Source organism: Mustela nivalis (genome assembly GCF_964662115.1).
Source record: "Mustela nivalis genome assembly, chromosome: 17".
NCBI lineage: Eukaryota > Metazoa > Chordata > Mammalia > Carnivora > Mustelidae > Mustela > Mustela nivalis.
This window is the reverse complement of record NC_139036.1, coordinates 29,314,445-29,336,188: the sequence shown is the minus strand read 5'-3', so window position 1 is coordinate 29,336,188 and position 21,744 is coordinate 29,314,445. Positions and strand designations below refer to the sequence as shown.

The following is a 21,744-nucleotide window of genomic DNA, read 5'->3' as shown; positions in this document are numbered from 1 at the left end:
ATAGTCTATAATCACATTGCATCAGTTGTTCTAGTAATGTCCTTTCCTTTATAGCATTTTCCCCCAGTTCAGGATCCAGTCAAGAATCACGTACTGTATTTAATCTCTTTTAGTCTGGAAAATGTCCTTAGTGTTTCTTGGTCTTTAACATTTAACATTTTTGACAGGCTAAATAATAATAATAATATTTGTTATATTTATTATTATTATTTTTAGAGAGGGGAGGAAGACAGAATCTTAAGCACCGCATAGCTTGATCTCAAGATCCTGAGATCATGATCTGAGCCAAAATCAAGAGTCAGATACTCGACTGAGGCAACCAGGTGCCCCCAAGCTAAGTTATTTTATAGAATGTCTTCAGTTTGGATTTCTCTAATGTTTCTTCACAGTTGGAACACATGATGGGAGTTCCATGACTGGAAAACTGCCTAAGTAATACCAATGTCTTTCCTAAGGCATCAAATCTGGAGATACATAGTATAGTTACTCTTATTATTAAGAAGTAATTTTGGGGGCACCTGGGTGGCTGAGTGGGTTAAAGCCTCTGCCTTTGGCTCAGGTTATGATTTCAGGGTCCTAGGATAGAGCCCCGCATCGGGCTCCCTGCTTACCCCTCTCTCTCTCTGCCTTGCTCTACCTACTTGGGATCTCTCTCTCCATCAAATAAATAAATAAAATATTTTTTTTTAAAGTAATTTTGGGGAGAGATATGTTGAGATTATGTTAAATAGCCTATTCCTCATAAGTTACCACCCTCTGGATTTATCATCAAACGATGATTCTTGCCAAATCAGTTTTTTTTAAAAGATTTGTTTATTCATTTGAGACAGAGAGATACAGAAAGAGCACAACCGGGGGGGGGGGGGGGAGGCAGAAGCAGACTCCCCACTGAGCAGGGAGCTCAGTGGGGCTCAATCCTAGGACCTGGAGATTATGACCTGAGCCGAAGGCAGACACTTAACCATTTGAGCCACCCAGGTACCCTCTGCTGAATCAGTTTATTCTTATGGTGGCAAAATGGTGATTTTTCTTTCCCTAATTCTTTCCTATATTTATTTGTTGGCATTATAAGAAAGAGTTTTCTTTGAAGAAGAATTTCCAGGAAACAGATGTATGCTAGGAGTAGCATAGATCAAGACAGAGCATTAGAAAGCCCAGTTTGAGAAGGGTGGCAAAACAATCCAGTTTATTTGGTGCATAGAGTACATGTAGGATAGTAATAGGTTAAAAATGTTGGTTGAGAACATACTATACAAGGCTTTGAAAGCCAAACTATGGAATTTGGACTTATTTTGTACTATAGGAATGTATTAAAGGAGAATGACATTGTTAAAGCCTTATGGTAATTGTGACAATAGTTCCTATAGAAATAATTGATTTCCACTGAGAGAGGCTGTCCACAGGATGAGGGGAATACTAGATCTAATTAAGGTAGAAGGAGCCTTGGAGGAATGGTAGTGGTAATGGACAAATTTGCTCTTTAAAGAATAAGGATTCACCTTCAAATTACTAAATGAAACAAAACAAAAACAAATGAAGACAAATGTTATCATAGAAAATTATGGCCAAGGGACATGTGTTCTCACATGTTTCCTCACAAAAGAGGAAACGTGAATGGTAAGACAAGGGTACTGTATCTTACTAGTAATTAGGAAAATCCACTTCATTTTTTTTTAAAGATTTTATTTATTTATTTGGCAGACAGAGATCACAAGTAGGCAGAGAGAGAGGAGGAAGCAGGCTCCCTGCTGAGCAGAGAGCCCGATGTGGGGCTTGATCCCAGGACCCTGGGATCATGACCTGAGCTGAAGGCAGAGGCTTTAACCCACTGAGCCACCCAGGCGCCCCACCACTTCATTTTTTTAAAAGATTTTATTTATCTATTTGACACAGTGAGAGATCATAAGTAGGCAGAGAGGCAGGCAGAGAGAGCGGGAAGCAGGCTCTCCACTGAGCAGAGAGCCCGACTTGGGGCTCGATCCCAAGACCCTGCGATCATGACCTGAGTTGAAGGCAGAGGCTTTAACCCACTGAGCCACCCAAGTGCCCCAGGAAATTCAGCTTAAAACTGAGGTGCCATTCTTTTTCATCAGATTGGCAATAGCCAATATGCCTGAAAAGTGTTGGCATAGAATGAATTGCTCTTATATTACAGAACATTTTGACAATAACTAGTAAAGTTGAAGATATGCATAATCTATGACCCAGCAAGCCCACCTTAGATTAATACCCTAGGAACTCCTTGGGATTATATAAAATACTCTGTTCCTCATAAGGTTCGACTCACATAGATTTAGCATAATTTGATGATTGATGTTAAGCACATAAAAAGTTAAATATAGCATTCATTAAAATGTTATACTCCATTTCTAATAGCAAATAAATTGAGAACAGTATGTAGGTATCAATGGGGAAATGATTGAATAATTGTGATATTTTCTTATGGTCAAATTCTATATACACCAGTGAAAGTGATTTTTGAGACTCCTGATGCCTACTCAAACTGCTTTGCAGAACAGATGAACCAGTTCGCATTCCCAACAGCAATGTTGTAAAGTGCCTGTAGTCCCTCAAAATTTTTTTTCTAATTATAGACCAAAAAGATACCTCATTATTATGTTAATTTACATATTTAGATATTCATGTATTTTTCCTTATGTTCAAACTGTCTACAAGAAATAACTGATTTGCATTTGACAGGGCCAGATAGTAAATATTTTAGGCTTTCAGGCCATATAGTCAGTCTTGAAACTACTCTGCTGTTGTAGTATAAAAAGCAGTCATAGGTAGTACATAAAAAAATGGGTACAGCTGTATTCCAATAAAACTTTATTTATGGACAATGAAATTTAAATTTCATATTATTTTTCCTATCAGGAAACATTCTTTTGACTTCACTTCTTTACCACTTGCTCTTTAATCCAGGAAAGTGACTTTTCATATACCCATTCTAATTCAGATTATTTCATTTGTAAGAAAAGATCTTTATTTCATAAAAATATCTGAGATCTTTCTGGCTTTTATTTTTCTTTATAGTAGATAGGATTGAGCATAATGTTAGGCATCAATAAATTTAAATTATAATCTCTAATCTCTATTCTCCCCAGAATTTTCATTTAATCTTAAAATATGAATAATACAAAATTCTCTTGTGAAACTATTAAAGATTTTCAACTCTTTTTTTTTTTTAAAGATTTATTTATTTTAGAGAGAGTATGAGTGGCAGGAGGGACAAAGAGAGAGAATCTTCAAGCAGACTCCCCACTGAGTGAGAAGCCTAATACAAGGCTTGATCTCATGACCCTTGAGATCACCACTTGAGCCAAAACCAAGAGTCAGATGCTTAACTGACTGAGCCACCCAGGTGCCTTTTTCTTTTTCTTTTTTTTTTTTTTAAGTATGTTGGGGCACCTGGGTGGCTCAGTGGGTTAAGCTGCTGCCTTCGGCTCAGGTCATGATCTCAGGGTCCTGGGCTTGAGTCCTGCATCGTGCTCTCTGCTCATCGGGGAGACTGCTTTTCTCTCTCCCTCTCTCTCTCTGCCTGCTTCTCTGTCTGCTTGTGATCTCTGTCAAATAAATAAATAAAATCTTAAAAAATATTTAAAAAAAAAAAGTATGTTGTCCAGATAAAATCTACATGTTTCTTTATTTTTTTTTAAAGATCGTTTATTTATTTATTTATTTGACAGACAAAGTTCACAAGTAGGCAGAGAAGCAGGCAGAGAGAGAGAGAGAGAGAGAGGGAAGCAGAATCCCCGCTGAGCAGAGAGCCCCACGCGGGGCTCGATCCCAGGACCCTGAGATCATGACCCGAGCCAAAGGCAGCGGCTTAACCCACTGAGCCACCCAGGCGTCCCTACATGTTTCTTTAACTAATAGTACTTGATGCTCAGCTAATACATAGGAAATGAGATGGGTTAATCCCGAATACAGCATAGCACCCAGTTTGGTGCCTTTTGTGTATGATAGATATTTATGAATAATTGTTGTGCTAGCTCCAGGTATGATTATTGACAACATAAGTTGTCCCAGGCTTTGAATTAAATAGGCAGTACAGTCAATAAATGTTATACTAGCTTAAGAAGTAGGATAAATAAATTTTAAGCTGAGTTTTTAAGGCAGAGTAGGACTTGGACTAGATTAAAAAGGAGACAATTTGTGTGATTGGGAGAGGGACCATAGTTAAGCATGGAAAGAATATTAGTGTCACCTTGAGAGGGGCTTTTTTGAAATATTTTTCAGTTTCCAATATGTAACTTGGGCTAACACTAAGTAGGTCAAATGAATAATTTGAGTGCTACTCATTCTTACAGAAAAATGTGAAAGTTGGCCTGGACTTGGGTTACTTTTACAACATGTAGTACTTAGAGACTGCTATTGTGTGCCTGTCTGCTACTCTACTTAGTTACCTTTCAAGAGATGGAATTTTTAAACCCTCCTCAGTAATGGGTATAATCTCATCTCTAAATCTGATTTGATGGTTTAGATAGCCCAAAAATGTAGAGATGGTAAAAGGTTGTCTTTATCAGGCTACTTTTTATTTTCACCCTAAAGAGAACTTTTCATGCCTCTTGGTGCTAACAGGGCTGGCTCCGAAAAGAAAAAGAAATTTAAATCAATAAATGAGGTAGGCTTTTATGAGTTCTACATATTTTTCTTTACTGGAATGTTATGGAATGAATAGTTGTGTAGTTGTATACTGTACAGCATTATAAACCCACAGTTATTTGGAATAAAAGCAACCAGGAAAAGGAAATAACCAGGTTTTTGGATCATTTTACATAATCCACTTTTATCAGTCATGACATGTTAAGGTAAGTCATTTATTAAAAAGTGAGTTGTAGGGGTGACTCAGTTGTTAAGCACCTGCCTTCAGCTCAGGTCTTGATCTCAGGGTCCTGGGATCGAGAACCACATCAGGTTCCTTGCTCAGCGAGAAGCCTGCTACTCCCTCACCCACTGCCCCTGCTTGTATTCCCTCTCTGGCTATGCCCCTCTTTGTTTAAAAAAAAAAAAAAATCTTTTTAATTGGAAGATTTTAACATTGAGTATTTAATTTTTCGTTGTATGTACTGAAAGGTATTTGTCGACCAAGTAAATTAGATTATGCTTCCTTAAAACTTTATTATTGAGCTAATCAAAACTTTACCAGATCTTAGTTTTTAACCATTTTATTCTGAGAGTTTACTACTATAAGGAGGCTGCATATGTGCATTATTACTAGTAGAACTATCCCTGGAGTGTGACAGAATTTTAAATTGCTGAGAAAACATGTTTGTGGGTCATGCCTTGCTTTGGAGATGGTAATAATCCTAGGAGATGAATAGAGACAGTTCTACATATTTAGAAAGGAAGAAAAAAAATAGCCTATAACAATCATTCCAACATCCTGATCCGCATCGTCCCTTTATCGTAGAGAACTCAAGCTTCTTGTGACTTTAAATTTTGGATATGAAAGGGATATAGCGACATGGCATCTGACTCCCTATTGATCAGGAGAGTTATAATTTCTGGGTTTTTCTGTCCATAATGCTCTCTGTATCACTATATTGGAACCAACTTTTCTGAGATGACTTCTTAAGGTAATGTTATGAGCCACTTCATGCTCAGTCCTGACACGGAATAAAGATTCATTACAGATCTTATTTGCTATCCATGATACATTTTAAAACTTTGTCTGTATAACTTAGATTTAGGACAAGCCTGAGTAAGTGAATGATAATAATTGTAAATTCAGGTCCATCTCCTACTAAAAAGGCCATGAAAAAATTTATTCTGGCTTTGTGAATGTTTCTTTTCCCGTGAGCTTTACCCACAATCAGTGCCTTGTACAGGGCCAAAATAAAGTGGGCACTGTAAGATGACCTGTGCATTTGATATGCTGCTCTTTACCTAATCCTGTGGGATTCATATCTGTGGCCCTAGGGGGCTGAAATGTTTCAAAGCTGCTGTTTATTTTTTTTTTTAAGATTTTCTTTCTTTGACAGAGATCACAAGCAGGCAGAGAGGCAGGCAGAGAGGGGGTAAAGCAGGCTCCCTGCTGAGCAGAGACACCCCTCCCCAATGTGGAGCTTGATCCCAGGACCCTGAGATCACGACCTAAGCCAAAGGCAGAGGCTTAACCCACTGAGCCACACAGGTGCCCCTAAAGCTGCTGTTTAAATGGCAAAACCACTTATCTTATTGGGTAATGCTAAAGTATATCCCTCTTGGTTTCATTAACATCTGAATTTTTAGGTGGTGGGTATGATGGGTTAAGCTTAAAATTCTGCTTTAAAATTGATCTCTTAATGTTTGAGAAATGCCTTCATTTTGTGGGTTTTGCAATGTAGCTAGCTCCTGCTGTTTTTAAAAGGTCAAGTTAAAAGGCAGGGGCCTTAATTTGGGGGCTGCCTGAAGATAAACAACTATAGAGAAATCCAATGAATGTTCTTCTGAGATGTCATTCTCACTGGATATTTCATATTAAACATTATATTATTATATTTTACATTATATATACATAGTATTTCCTGGCATAAAATATAATATTACGGGTACAATAAAGGTTTTTTGTATAGGTTTTGAGAAACCGACATTCCTCAAAATAGCATATGAGCAATGCAGTTTTGCTAATGGTGCTTGCTGTGACTCAGAGTGAGGAACTACTATTGAATATTCGGATAAAAATAGCTTCAAATTGGAAGAATTTGACCACTTTTATTAATATGGCTACTTAATAAAATACTTTTATGAAACTAAAAGCCAGGACGACAATACATTAATAGCAATAGATACAGGGGCAACTGTATGACTCAGTCAGTTAAGTACCTGCCTTTAGCTAAGGTCATGATCCTGGGGGACCTGGGATAGAGCCCCAAGTTGGCTTCTCTTCTCTTCTCAGCGGGGAGCCTGCTTCTTCCTCTCCCTCTGCTGCTCCCCATGCTTGTGCTCCCTTGTGTGCGCTCTCTCTGCCAAATAAATAAATAAAACCTTAAAAAATTGCAGATGTATTGAAAGGCTTTGTCATAGTTCGGGAAAAAACCCAAAAACCTAGCGTTTGTTTTCTGATTTATACAGTTATCTATCTTCTCTAACCTAAGGTAGCATCTGAAAACAAAGCCATTTGATTACTGCTCAAGTAACTGTGAACAGTGACTCAGCCTTCAGGACCTCTAAACCAAGGATAACCTTTTTTGCCTTTACACCATTAGCAGGAACAGCTTACTACCGTGAAAAGCTCTCTCTATTACCTCAGCCCCAATTATTGATCTTTAAAATGCACAGGTTTGGGTTTTAATATCCTCTGGATCATTTTTCCTCTTGAAAAATTCTGGATTTACTGACTTGAAGGATAGTGTTCAAAATGAACTAGTAAATTGTAATCTATTTTTCTTCTAAATGACTTCTGAAAACAATGCATTTATTACATTCTATGTGCGATGACACAGCAGTCATTAACAGAACCTCAGTGCACTTTTGGTTAGATATCCCACATATTCAAATATCCAAGCTAAAAATCAATTGCTTTGGAATTGTACTTAAAATTATAGGTCTGTAAGAAAATGAACGACAGTTATTAGCAAATTAAAGAAAATATTGGTGGTCCATTCATGATATAGCTCTTGTATCCCAGATTCTGAAATTAGACATGAAACCTGATTAAGCTACTGCTTTTACTATAATAAAACAATAACTCCTTTACATTTTTAATTTAGAATTTGTCCACTTCCAAAAAGGATTGAAAGCAGGTACTATTTAACTGGAACTAGAAAAGTTATTCCAAATGTTGCAGAATACAGAACATCTTCAAGCATCTGGCCTAATAAAACAACACACAATTTTGCCTACCATAAATATTCACTCTTATCCTTTGCATAACAGCCTTCTGTCTCCTCTCTTACCTTCCAAAGATTCTTCTCTCATCCTAAGTATGTGAGATGCATTTTGGGAAAAACATTAAAAGCAATTTAAATGATTAAGCAAACTTCCCTAAGCAAAACTGCTTAACACACAAAATTACTGTATACCTAATAGGGTTTTATGTTTAACGGAAAAGGGCACTAAAAAGAAACATTCTCTACTCGTTTTTCAAGATCTTTCTGGAAAACTAGGCACATCTCTTATAAAGATGAAAGGAACTAAATTCTTAAACCTTTAATGCATTTATTACAGCTTATATCTTAGCAATCAAGTACTGGGAAGGTTACTAGTCGATAATATTGTAGTTATCATAATGCTATTGGAAAACAAAGTGCTCCAGCTTTGAAGCGCTTACATTCCCAAATACTGCTACTTAACTGGCAATGTTAAGGTGGTCCCACTGAAATACACCTCTAATAGTTAATCTCTTTTTCCAAGAATGTTTATTAGCCACACCTTAGAAGAACTTAAGGGTTTCAAACCTCCCTCTTAAACTCATTATCGAAATCTTTAAGACTCCTTTTTTGATGTGGCTAAAAAAAAACTCCTCCTGCCACAATCCTGGTCCAATTCTATAGCACATACACGATACTCAAAGTCTCTAACTCTGTTCTAAGCTAGACCCGTATCACATACATGTCCTCCAAAATGTCCGCAGAAATAAGAAGCTATCTCAAGGCCAGCTGAGACACCTCATAAATGGCCTTCACTGTCCTTTGAGCCAGTTATTTAGGTAATATGCAAAAGAAATTGCTAGTTCTAGTTAGAATCCAAGCGTCAGCATCTCCAAGCGTCAGAAGGGTTGTGCATAAGGGCAGGGAGGATCTTAAACCCCATTTCATTCCCCCTCCCAGAGACGTAAGAAACCACCCACGGTATTAAAGTAGGCGGGGGAGGAGTACTGCAGCCGGCTGCCAAGAAAGCGCTCTGCAAGGAGGCCGTTTCCCTGAGTCACGGAGAGGGCGGGAGGCTGGGCCCATCTGCCCACGCCACGTCCTTTTCGTAAGGGACTCAGTTTAAACAGGCAGGGCCCAAAGAAAAAGAGAATAACACCGCTATTCCTCAAGGCAGCTCAGCAGCCACCCTATTCCCAGGAGACTCTGTATTTCCCTAGAACTCGCTCTGCATTCCGGCAGCGATCAGCCGACCCTTCCCGACCAGCATCACGTGCACCCGGAAGTACGTGGGTGGGACCAAAGAGCCCACGGAAGTGACGTAGGTCACTGCTAGTCGCATGATGTGGCAAAATGCAAAAAAAAGGAGTGGGGGGAGGAAAAGCTGGGGAGGCTGGGGAAAGTGATGAGTCCAAAAAAATAGTCCCTTCAAGTCCTCTAATTTACCCTCGCGGCGCAGCAGTAAGCGAGGCCCTCGGCGCACTGCGCCCCGAATTCCTGCGCTCCACTGCACCGCGGCGCTCCGTGGAGGGGTACATAAGACGGAGGGGGTGAGGTGACTTGGGCGGAGTTCTGTCGTCGGGATCCCTCCGCAGGGCTCAGCCGTTTCCGGAGTCTGCGCTGCGCCCGGTTCCGCCATTGCGGCTCTCCCGGACCCTGGAGCCTCCGCCCCCGACCCGAGCTCTTTCGTCTGCCTGCCAGTTTTCTGCGTCCCCGGAGAGTATCTTGCTGAGCCCAGCCTCCCCCCTCCCCCTTCTCCTCCTCTCCCTTGGAGAGCCCGGGCAGCTACTGCCCCGCAGCCCCAGTGACAGGAGGAGACCATACACCCCGACAGCGCCATGGCCCAGATTCTGCCAATTCGTTTTCAGGAGCATCTCCAGGTGCGGCCGGGCCCGGGCCGGTGAGGGCTGTGGAGAGGGTGGTAGCAAAGAAGAAGCTGGAGTCTGGGACCAAGTAGAAGGAACAGGATCGGAGGGGGGGGTGGGTATTGGTGTTTGGGGTAGATGGAGGATGGGGGCACTATCTCGGAAAGCTTACGAGTTAATGATGTGGGGCTTGGATAGAAAAGACGAAAGTCGGGGTGCGAAGGGCAGCGAGGCCAGGCCTGGGTTCGAGGGCCTCTTATTTTCGCTTCCTGGGTGGTAAGAACTGCGCATTCTAACTCCCTCCCCTTTCGCCGTTTTATTCAGTTCATTCATTTGGGTAGATTGGACGGGGTGGAGGGTGCAGTTCTCCCGCGTTTCTTCCAGACCAGGGATTTTCGTCCACTAGGCCAATGCAGAGCTGTCACCTCCCATTACTCTTCTCTTCCCTTTTCTTTCCCCCATCGTGTCTGCACCCAGTTGTGGGGCGGGTGGGCTGGGGAGGAGCAACCCTTTTTCTTCCTCCCTCTGCAGCTCTCAACTGGGAAAGGCACCTTCCCCTGGGGTTGGGGGGGCGGGAACGGCGGCGGCTTGCCTCTTGCCTTCCCCTAGGCAGTTAGAACAGAAGGTCACTAAAGGAACAGAAGAAGGATAGAATGGGGGAACATATTTATCAGGGCGGTGTCAGTCGCGGAGTGCGTGGGGTCAAGGTCCCTAGGGGTACTCGTCGTTTTTTCCTTCCCTTATTTCTTTGGGAATGGTGTGGGTTTTATCTCCTCTTTCTTTTTAGGAGGTAGGGAAGATTATCCAGAGGTTATCTTGGGGTCTGCTGGAGAGTAGCAGGTAGTCATGGGCTTGGTTTAAGTACCTCACTCAGGATTGCATGGAATTGAACCGACCCTTGGAGATAGAGCACACCTGCTCTGAGATATGCAAAGTTATTTGGTCTGTAATTGGCTTCCTTTTAGTAGGTTCTAGAGTTCTTTCCCATGGTGCATTTTCCTGTAGGCAACATACTGTCTTATCTGGCAGTGTGCCCGTGGCGGGCCGAGGCAGATGATCATTGGAGGGCTTGAGTGAATTAAGCCTCTTCTGAGCTTCTGATTTTCTTAGTTCACCAAGCCTGGTTTTACTCTGGCTGCAGTAATTTATTCATCTTAATTTGCTTTCTTTTCAAATACTCCTTTAAAGAGGCCTGCCCCAGCTCAGCCTCCTGAAGGCCTAAATTCATAATGATAAAAGATGCTGTAGTTTGATGTGACATTAATGTTAGTGACCTACTGGACGCCATTGAAAGCTGTTTTATTTACATTCTGCAGTTGAATACATTAAAGGTTCTTGTTAATAAAAAGGTTGAAATATGAATATTTATGTGTCAGTAACCATGTTTCTTTACAGGTATTACCATCTTTGAGCAAGACATTTTTTTCTTTAAGTCTTGAAATGTAATGAATAATAAATGTAAAAAATAAGTAAAACTTTCTTGGTCATCTGTGGTTTTCAGATAACTCATCTGAAGTAATGGAACACTTTAAAAAGGTTAAAGTCTTAAGTGATGGAGTGGACACCGAAGTTACGGTTTTTGCTCAATTCAAGTTTTAATTGCTGTGGTTATTTCAGTTAGAGTGAGGTGTAAATGAATGTAGAGGTTTAGAAAAATAGTTTTGAGTGTGAGGGGAAAACAAGCTTATCCTCACAATGTTTCTGAAATATAATACTTCTGCAGACAAATGTTTGTAAATTAGAAACAGAAGTAGGTACGGTTACTAGTTGCAAGGCAGAGGTATCTCCCATTAGTAAACCTTCTTTCTTGGCTAGTGATGGTTTGGGCAGTAGCTTTTCATTTCTCTTAAAGAGGAGACAAGTATTGTTAAATACTCCCCAAGATTGGAATCCAGATTTGTCACTAATTGAAGACAGATTTAATTCGGGTCTGATTTCTGAGTTTCTGCAAATACTCAAGTGAAACAATTACCTTTGGAAATAATTTGAAGATTTGAGTATAAAGCAGCTTTGCAAATGTATTTGAAGAATTCAGTCAATTTTTTTTTTTTTTATAGTGACATGCCAGGGCTAAAGTAAAGCTTACTAGTGTGACTGTATGCTCCAGCTGATAATGATTAATTGTGCAAAGAGCCCTGATCACTAACCTATTCCAGATATTCCAGAATATCCCCTAACTTCTCACTTTTATCCCCTTTAAAAAAGTTAATAAGGGTTATTTTAATTGGCATCTCATGTCTTTATCTGAGTTCTGTCAGTTTGCTAAGTAGCAGAAAACTTTCTGAAAGAGGATAAGAATTGGGAACAAGAATTGAGGAACTTGAGTGTAGAGTTAGCTTTTGTGAAAGTGTCTAAAGGTGAACTGTAAATTTGTTTTTAAACTTTCTGGCCAATTGAAGTATCTGTCATCAAGGCTTGGAATTACATCAAATAAATGTTAATTTAAGTTATGAAGTTTTTTGCCCCCTGGTTTTTTTTTTTTTTTTCCTTTGGATGTTTAGGCTGATAGTCAATAGATGAGTGCCTATCTGAGCAAGAGATTATTAGAAATGCAGGGTTTTTTTTAACTTTTTTTTTTAAGATTTTATTTATTTATTTGACAGAGAGAGATCACAAATAGGCAGAGAGACAGACAGAGAGAGAGAGATGAGGAGAAGCAGGCTCCCCGCTGAGCAGAGAGAGAGCCCAATGCGGGACTCGATCCCAGGCCCCTGGGATCATGACCTGAGCTGAAGGCAGAGGCTTAACCCACTGAGCCACCCAGGCGCCCCTAGAAATGCAATTTTTTAAAAAATTCCTGGACTACACATAAAATGTTGCTTGTAGTTCTCAATTCTTGGCACACTAAGTTTCTCTTTGCCGATTGGCACATTCTACTGTATTCCCAGGATCTTGGGTTCTCCCCACCTTTTTCTCTTTCCTTTGATCCATAAATGCAGGCATGGGATGTGTTGTGAATTGAGTGGTACGGGTTCTTGCTATGGCTATTTTGATTTGCAGAGAGAAAGCAGTGCTGAGTATTACTGTAATATGCTATATGGGTACTGTACTGCCTGGAGAGGCATACTGCCTAGAATTCTGCTATAGTCTAACCTGGGAATGGCTTCCAAACTTAAGATGTACCATGTTTTTCAGAATTTTCCTAATTGTTAGTTTACTCAGCTTAAAGGGGTGTGGCTGATTCTAGTGAATATGCTTTCACTCTGTTTAGGAAATAATTCAAGACCCGGAACTGTGTGTGTGTGTGTGTGTGTGTGTGTATAGAACCACTGTCATTTTCATTTTAGTGTGTAGTGCAGTGTGTGATTTTAGAAACCATACCCTGTAATACTTGAATTACATTCAACAATATATTTTTTCTGTCTCTGATACTGATGTGTTTTTTCCTTTTGAGAGTAACTGTCCAATAAGACTTTCTTCTCGGGTGCCTGAGTGGCTTAGTCACTTAAGTGTCTGACTCTTGATTTTGGCTCAGATCATGATCTCTATGTCGTGAGATGGACATGGCATGGAGCCTGCTTAAGATTCTTCCCTTTTTTTTTTTAAAAAAAAAAAAGAACTTTCTTCTGTGATGAATATTTTTAGTAGCTACGTAGGGATATTGAAATGTGCCTTGTGTGACTGAGGAACTAAATTTTTATTTTTATTTCTTTTTTATTAATTTAAATGTAAATGGCCACATGAGGCTATTGTCTGTGACATTGGACCATACCATTATAGGCCATACTGATGGACTTTGTAAGAGTGAAGATTTTTTTCTGACCACCCACATTTACATTTTATTAACTAAAGACATTTTTTGAAAGTATTAGTTGGCAAAAAAAAAAGTGTTAGTTGAATTCTGTCTCTTTTGGGTCATGCTGGTGGTGAACAATGGCTGGTGAATGAAGGGAACAGCAGATTTCTTGTGAGAGCCCGTTTTTCCCTATGACTGTGGCTTGGTGTTTTCAGGTCTTCACTTAATCTCCCCAGATATCCTTATTACTTAAAGAAAGTGAGACTCCACCCGAGAGAACACTGTTAGAATAGGATTTGATCCTGGGTCTTTAGACAAAATATTTCAAGGAAATAGAATGGCTTTAAGAAGAGAAGTTACACAGTATCCTCCTGCTGTGCTTTTTTCTGTTAGACTTTGCTCCAAGAATGTTACAATTTGACTCACAATGTTATAATTTCAACATGTGAGGAGTATGAAATTTTCAAATGAGATATTTTACATTCCTTTTGGGGTACTGATTTTTCAAAATCTGATGTGTATTTTACTCTTACAGCACATCCCAATTTAGACCCTATTTTCATTGGAATCTGTGTTTAGCTTTCATAATATTTACAGTTGAAAAAGAAGATCTGCATACCTAGTTATTCCAAACTTCAGTTTTTCATAACTGAATCAATTATCAGTTACTATGTTAATTATTTTAAATTTTAAAATCAGTCACAGTAACCATATTTCTGTTGCTCAGTATCACATGTGGCTTGTAAAAATGTGGCTCCAGTATTGAAGAACACAAGGTTAAGACTTCTCTCAGTAATATAAGCCTACTGCCTCACAAAGTTACTGTAAAGGTCTGAGATCATGTATTCGGAAGTACTTGGTGTAGCACTTTAAGAACATTAATTATTAGCTATAATTTTTGTCTAGTACATTTTATTTATGTATCTCAGAACCAGTGACACAGTATTTTATTTGCAGACCTAGATTTTTATGGTTTATAAATATTTGATACCTAAGATTTGAGTACTTATCAGCAACTGTGTTGGACTAGAAACAAAATGGTGAATACAGACTGAAGCTTGCATTGATTAGTTGGCAAAGGCTATCCACACATAATTGCAACCATGGATGTTATTCATTGTTCGATGTTGTGCAGGACTTAATACAAATATTCATATGATACAAAACTAATCCCGCTCTGAAACTGTGCCCAAAAGAAATCTTTTTTTTTTTTTTTTTTTTGGTTAAGATTTCATTTATTTGACATAGAGAGACCACAGCAGGAGAAGCAGCAGAGGGAGAGGGAATAACAGGTTCCCTGTTAAGCAAGGAGCCTGATGTTGGGCTCGATCTCACCTGGGATCATCTGAGTAGAAGGCAGACACTTAACCGACTGAGCCACCCAGGCTCCTCAAGAAAAAAATCTTTAAGTTACTTTTTATTTTTTTAATTTTTTTAAAGATTTTATTTATTTATTTGACAGAGAGAGATCACAAGTAGGCAGAGAGGCAGACAGAGAGAGAGAGAGAGGAGGAAACAGGCTCCCTGCTGAGCAGAGAGCCCGATGCGGGACTCGATCCCAGGACCCTGAGATCATGACCTGAGCCGAAGGCAGCGGCTTAACCCACTGAGCCACCCAGGCGCCCTTTAAGTTACTTTTTAATTCTGACCCATGAGCACTTGCTGTATGCCATTTGTACATTTTTAATTAGTGTTCCTTGGTCAGATATATTTGAGAAACTTCCTCAAATCTGATAAAATACCCACCTGGAATGCCAGTCAGTCCTTTGCTAGTGTTACATATTTCCTTCTATAAGCTGGCAGTGTTAAAGTGAATGTTCTCCCTTAGATGGGAAATGAGTTCAAAAGCTAACATTTCAGTCCTTTATATTAGAATGGGGTATTTCTCTTAACTTTATTTACATATATGCCCATGCTAAAGCAACTTCACAAATCAACTTGTAAATCATAGCAAAGTTTATAGTTCTAGATGTTTCCTCCCGCCCCTTGGCCAAGTGTCTGTGGCTAAAGCTCTTAACTTGAAGGCATGGCAGGAGGCTTGGATCTGAATGCATTATACGAAACCCATCTGTCAGACTGGATTTTGTCTCCCTTTTTTTGTGTTTGAGAGGCATAATTTATTTTGTTCTTAAAGGGAATAACTATTAATCAAATCTCAGTTGTGCTGACATCTGTAATATCAAAATTAATTGACCGTCTAGCTTCTTGAGTACCTACTCTGTGTCAGGAACACTGATAAATATTTTATGTTCATAATCTCCTGTAATTAGCAAGAACATGCTGTCAGGTAGGGAGGGTTAGCCTTATTTTACACATGAGGAAACAGAAGTTAACTTTTTTTTTTTTTTTTAAGATTTTATTTATTTATTTGACAGAGAGAGATCACAAGTAGGCAGAGAGGCTGGCAGAGAGAGAGAGAGAGAGGAGGAAGCAGGCTCCCTGCTGAGCAGAGAGCCCGATGCGGAACTCGATCCCAGGACCCTGAGATCATGACCTGAGCCGAAGGCAGAGGCTTAACTCACTGAGCCACCCAGGCGCCCCAGAAGTTAACTTTTAGAGTCACATAGCTAGTGAGTGGGTGGTCAGACTTTAATACTTGGTCTTTTAGCAGTGTGGCACATTGCTTCATTTGGTGAATGAGATATATAATTTGAACTGCAAAATATAGCACGATTTGTTTTCATCTGTGTTGTGGTGTTCTTTGTACACATTCTACCAGTGGTTTGTTTTTAGGTCAATAGTTTTGGTTTTGTTTCTGTTTCTTAAGATTTTATTTATTTGAGAGCAAGACAAGTAGGCAAGGGACAAGTAGATTCCCTGTTGAGCAGGGAGCCAGACACAGGGCTTGATCCCAGGACCCTGAAGATCATGACCTGAGCTGAAGGCAAATGCTTAACCACCTGAGCCACCCAGGTATCCCTTAATTGTTTCTATATTATGAGAAAAGTAGGGGCCAGTGAACCAATATTTGATTTTCTATGCTTTAAATGGTTAGATGATGTTTTTAAAGGGCTTTATTCAACTTCCTACTAGAAAATGTACAGAATGATTGGGATCAGGTTAATTTAAAGATTAGGATTATCTTTATCCCCTTCATAAAGCTGAACTTCTCAAAAGTGTCTATGGAGTTTTTCTTAATGACAAGAGTGAATGTGTTCCAGTCTGAAGCCACTTATGAAAGCAGAAAGCTTCTTTTGATTTTACTGCATTATTCACGTTTTGTGTTTGTACTACTAAAAAACTTGAACAGAACTCTTAAGAAAGCAATGGTGCTTGAGGTGGGGGGGAAGAAAAGTGGGAGTTGGACATGTTTACTCAGTGTGAATAGCATAGCCATAGAGGGGAAAACTGGTTACAAACTTAGACAGGGTTGTGCTTTGGAGGCTGAACTACCAGTAATATTAGTACTTCCTGTTCTGAATCATTGGGTAAATAAGGACTTTTCTTTGGGTTCTGAAGTAAAGCTGATTTTAAAGCTTACTTCTGAAGGAATAGGGATTGAGTGCATTGCAACCATTTGCCACATTAGAAAATTTAAATTATCTGTGCTATTGCAGAAGATGTCTCAGATGTTTAATCTGAACTCTATCTTTTTATCTTTTTTCAACTTCCTCATTTATTAAGTTAAAATAATACTTTTTGGCAATTTTGAAATTAGACTGTGGTATGTGTTTGTGTTTATATTGTAAGACGTAGCTTGTGAGACACTCAAATGTTAGTTCTTAGCTCTATGCTAGAGGAGAGTCTCCCTTTATCCAGTAGAGTAGAACATAACATGCCAAGCTAAAGGAAAAAACTACCATCTACCCAGTTATTGAAGCCAAGATCTTGGAGATTCAGACCAGATTCTTTCCTTTTATTGTCTACATCCAGCCCATTTCTGGAGGAGGAAAGGGAAGAACTCTAATAGTAATATACACTACAATCCTAGGGATTGCAGTTTCTGATGATCTTGAGCTATAACTGTGTATAGGTAATTTTGTTTGTTTTAAACAACACAGATTTATTACCCTAAAGTTTTGGAGGACAGAGGCTGAAATGAATCCCACAGGAGAAAACAGGGTTTTGGCAGGGTTATATTCTTCCTGGAGGCTCTAGAGTAGAATCCATTTGATGACTCCCATCTACTGACTGTGAAAGTCAGAGTAGATGAAAATGGGAGTTGGGTGGAGAGTTGCCTTTATCTGTTTCTGAATTGCTGAGAAAGAGGACTTAAAAACCACCATTTTGGACACAATGAGGCTGGAGACTATCCACATATGCTCAGTTTAGCAAACAGCTGACTGGATAACTCTCCTTATTTGAGGCTGAATAATTAGGAGGAAAAAAAACCCATAGGGAGATCATCATTTACAAAATTCATGTCTTTCCCCATTCTGCAATACTGTATATTCTTCCTTTTGAACCTGGCAAAGCTAAGGTAATTTTCTTTTTTACCATAAAATATTTTTCAAGAAAGAGTTTCCTTTAGGGGCACCTGGGTGGCTCAGTCGCTTAAGCCGCTGCCTTCGGCTCTAGTCATGATCTCGGGGTCCTGGCATCGGGCACTCTGCTCAGCAGGGAGCCTGCTTCCTCTTCTCTCTCTCTCTGCCTGCCTCTATGCCTACTTGTGATCTCTCTCTGTCAAATAAATAAATAAAATCTTTAAAAAAAAGAGTTTCCTTTATACATGTATTATTTTAAATGGGTTTCTCATTTTTTTTTTTTTAAGAATTTTATATTTGGGAACGAGCAGGGAGGGGCAGAGGGAGAGGGACAAGTAGATTCCCTGCTAAGTGGGAAGCTGGACGTGGGACTTTATTCTAGGACCCTGAGATCATGATCTGAGCCGAAGGCAGACCATCAACTGACTGAGCCACTTGGGTGCCCCAAGAGTTTCAGTATATTAAAAGCCTTGACAAGTCTCTGCATTTACCTAGCCCTCTCACAATTCTGTTTTGAATTCTATAACACTGTTCATTGAAGACTATCATAGGCTTGGAATCATCTGGATTGGTAAGAGGTAAATGTAACATATCTAACAATTACTGTTTTCTGGTCTCATATTTATGACTGTTGGATGTGTAAGGAAACATTTTTAAACATCCCTCAAAAACCCAGTCTATTAGGGGTATATTTCTGGAGATCATAATCCAAAAACAAGCAAAAAACCCAGCTCTTCTAATATGCACATGGAAATTTAGGCATGTTCTAAAATTCCCATGATTGTTACATAATGGATTTATTTTAAAAAAGCACTTCAGAGGAATGGAGATGACTTTCCAGTGCTAATGAAAAACACTGATATAAAAAAAAGTGCATATGAAGAATTAGAATTGTTTCTGAAATGTGAAGAGTAGAAAAACATTTTCAGGTATAAAAATTATTTTATAATTTTATTTAAGTAGTCTCCATGCCCAACGTGGGGCTTGAACTCATGACCCTATGATCAAGAGTCATCTACTCTACTAACTGAGCCTGCCAAGTGCCCCTGTAAATTATTTTATAATTTTAAATGTCCTTATGAGCTAAGTCAAATGACGACTTGAACTATATTACGCATATCTAATTCCTAAGAATTTATATTAACAGGGCCTAAGTTCTTTTAAAATTGAGATAAAGTTAATATAACTTAAAATTAACCATTTTAAAGTGAACAATTTAATGGTATTTAATACATTTAACAATGTTGTGCAACCATCACCTGTATTAGTTCCAAAACATCTTCATTGCCCCAAAAGGAAACTCCAAATTCATTAAGCAGTATCTTATTCCCACCCCCTCCCATCCTCTGCAACCACTAACATGCTCTCTGTCTTTATGGATTTACTGGTCAGTAGAATCATTTGTGACCTTTTTTGTCTTACTTTTACTAAGCGTGATGTTGGAGGTTCATTGTGTTGCAGTATAGATGTGTACTTCATTCCTTAATGGTTGAATAATACTCCACTGAATAGATACACTACGTTTTATTTGTCCTTTCATTAGTTAATAGACATTTGGGCTCTTTCCACCCATTGGCTATTATGAATGTATGGTATTGCTATGAACATTAAAGTTTTTGTTTGAATACCTGTTTTCAGTTCTTTTGGATATATACCTAGGACTGGAATTGCCAGGTCATACGGTTTAGCACTGTTTTAAATTTTTGAGGGATTACCCAACTGTTTTTCATTGCAGCTGCACCGTTTTATATCCCCACCAGCAATGTATGAGTTCCAGTTTTTCCACATTCTAATACTGGTCAGAAGCTTTCTTGAGTGTCCAGGGAATAGTCCACTTGCTAAAATGAATACTGTATTTGGGCACATAGGGTATTTTTAGTTCTGTTCTCAAGTTTGTAGCTCTGTCCTCCCTTGAATTGTGTGTCCTGCTTCAGATTGTATTTCCATTTTCTTCTCAGACACTGTGTATACTCCCACATCTATCTGGGCTAGGCATGCATCCTTGTAACCCCAAGGCACCTTTGTAATTGCTATGTTCTTATTAACACACTGAGTAGAGGAGGCCATAGCACATTTACTGTAGAATTCTCTATTAGTGTAGTGTCTGGCATACACTAGCTGCTCATTGTTTAAATGTATGATTATTGGAAAAAATACTACAGAACTAGGAACAGATCTGAGGAAATGGTTTTTTTTTCCTAAAAGACTGCAGTGATAGAATATATACAGAAAGTTGATCCTGGGCACAGCAGAATTGCCCCTGTGGAAATCAGCAGTGTGGAAGATTAACTTGAATTTTTTGAAGATTTTAAATTTAGAGAGAAATCACACAATTAAAACAAGAGGAGGTGTGACAGAATAGGTTACAAATATGAGAACTATAGAAACAAATAATTGGAATGGAAGCTTTTTTCAGACAATGGAAGAAAATGTAACTGATACAAAGGAGAAGATTTGAAAGGTCCAGTGTTTGAGACAGGCTTGGGGAAGTTTAAATCATGAGATTTAAAACAAACAAAAAATCTACAAGCATCCAGAGCATATCCTCTCCCTGACCAAAAAATTAAGGTAGTCTTATATTTTTAACTCTGAATGTTAGAGATAGTGAAGCAGTTTCTATAGACTCTGGGGATGGAAAATTTTTTTTCCACTTTCTAGAAGACGTGAGGTGCAAATTGTATACTCAAAACCCTCTGAGCCTAAAACCTGTTACTTTCCCTATAGGTTGTTAACTTAGTAGTAAGATTGTAGCTTAACACAAAGTAAAGGTGGTCTCACAAAACTTAAATAGTAGGTTATAAAATACTGAATTGATGTTAGCTTGCCAAATAATAGATGCTCAATAGATTTTAGAAAGTAAATTCTGGTCATTTAGTCATTTTAACGTTTCAGACTCCCTGAATTTTTTTTTTTTTTTTTTTTTTTTTGGACACAGAGCGATCACAAATAGGCAGAGAGGCAGGCAGAGAGAGGGGGAAGCAGGCTCCGTGCTGAGCAGAGAACCGGACATTGGGCTCAGTCACAGGACTCTGAGACTATGACCTGAGCGGAAGGCAGAGGCTTAACCCACTGAGGCACCCAGGTGCTCCTGAATTTGTTAATATTAAATGATTTTGAGAAAGCTTGTAACTCTTTTTGCTGAGTGTTCATTCATTCACTCTGTTGAACTTGTAATTTTTGGCATTTAGGTTCACAAGAAAATATTTCAGTGATTCAAATGTGAAAAAATGGTTCTGGTCTTGTAACTTTTAGCACCTACATGTTGATCATGCTTCAGATGAGTGCTCTAACTAGAAAAATAAGCAGTAACTACATAATGTCTCACTTCCTATCAGATCTGTGGGTATAGGGTAGAAAAAGACATGAATATGTGTAGTAGTAGCAGCAGTAATGGGGTTGAGCTGAATCACTGGGCTTCCACTTAGAAATACATTTTGGGAAGTTTTGTCATAGAATGAAGTTTCATTATAACCTTTACAATTTTAATAGTAAGGAAACCAAGCCTTTGGTATCTGCCTAGGGACATTCAAATCATCCTTTGAAGGTTTTTTATGGTAAGTGAGCAGTAAGTTTTATTATAATCTTGAACCCTCAAAGTAAGCCTCATTTCTAGTTCTTTGAAAAGAATGTCTGGACAAACTACGACCCCTTGCCTGCACCCCTACCCCAAACACACATAAGTAAACACCTATAATCAGTCATGACTTTGGTAGCATTCGCTTGTTTTGTGCCCCCTGAATGGCCTTTATGTAGAAAAGGGCATAACTTGAGAATCTGCAAGATTTGGGACATAAAATTTTCCTTATATTCTCCTGTAGCTTGATCAGAATCAATGTGTGACATTTCATCTAATTATTGGATTGTTTTAAGAATGAGTCAGATTTAAAGTTTTTTAATTTTCCAGTCAGTAGTTGGCTACAAGG

At 38.9% G+C, this 21,744-nt stretch overlaps 1 protein-coding gene and 1 long non-coding RNA gene across 3 annotated transcripts in view; one reads left to right on the top strand and one right to left on the bottom strand.

The window, feature by feature from the left end:
• Positions 1-6,683: 6,683 nt before the first annotated feature.
• Positions 6,684-9,062, bottom strand: LOC309851135. Its single transcript, XR_014304645.1, has 3 exons — positions 8,539-9,062; positions 7,831-7,906; positions 6,684-6,950 (listed from the first exon to the last, which is right to left on the bottom strand). It is a non-coding gene; the product is annotated as an uncharacterized lncRNA (long non-coding RNA).
• A 21-nt stretch (positions 9,063-9,083) lies between these two features.
• CLTC (clathrin heavy chain) overlaps positions 9,084-21,744 on the top strand; it is a 64,751-nt gene continuing 52,090 nt past the window's right edge. The window contains exon 1 of one of the 2 annotated variants that reach the window (XM_082705872.1): positions 9,084-9,676. In XM_082705872.1, the coding sequence (XP_082561998.1) occupies positions 9,635-9,676 (42 nt within the window). In that variant the 5' untranslated portion in view covers positions 9,084-9,634. The remainder of the gene's footprint in view (positions 9,677-21,744) is intronic. The other variant, XM_082705871.1, reaches the window with a different exon arrangement.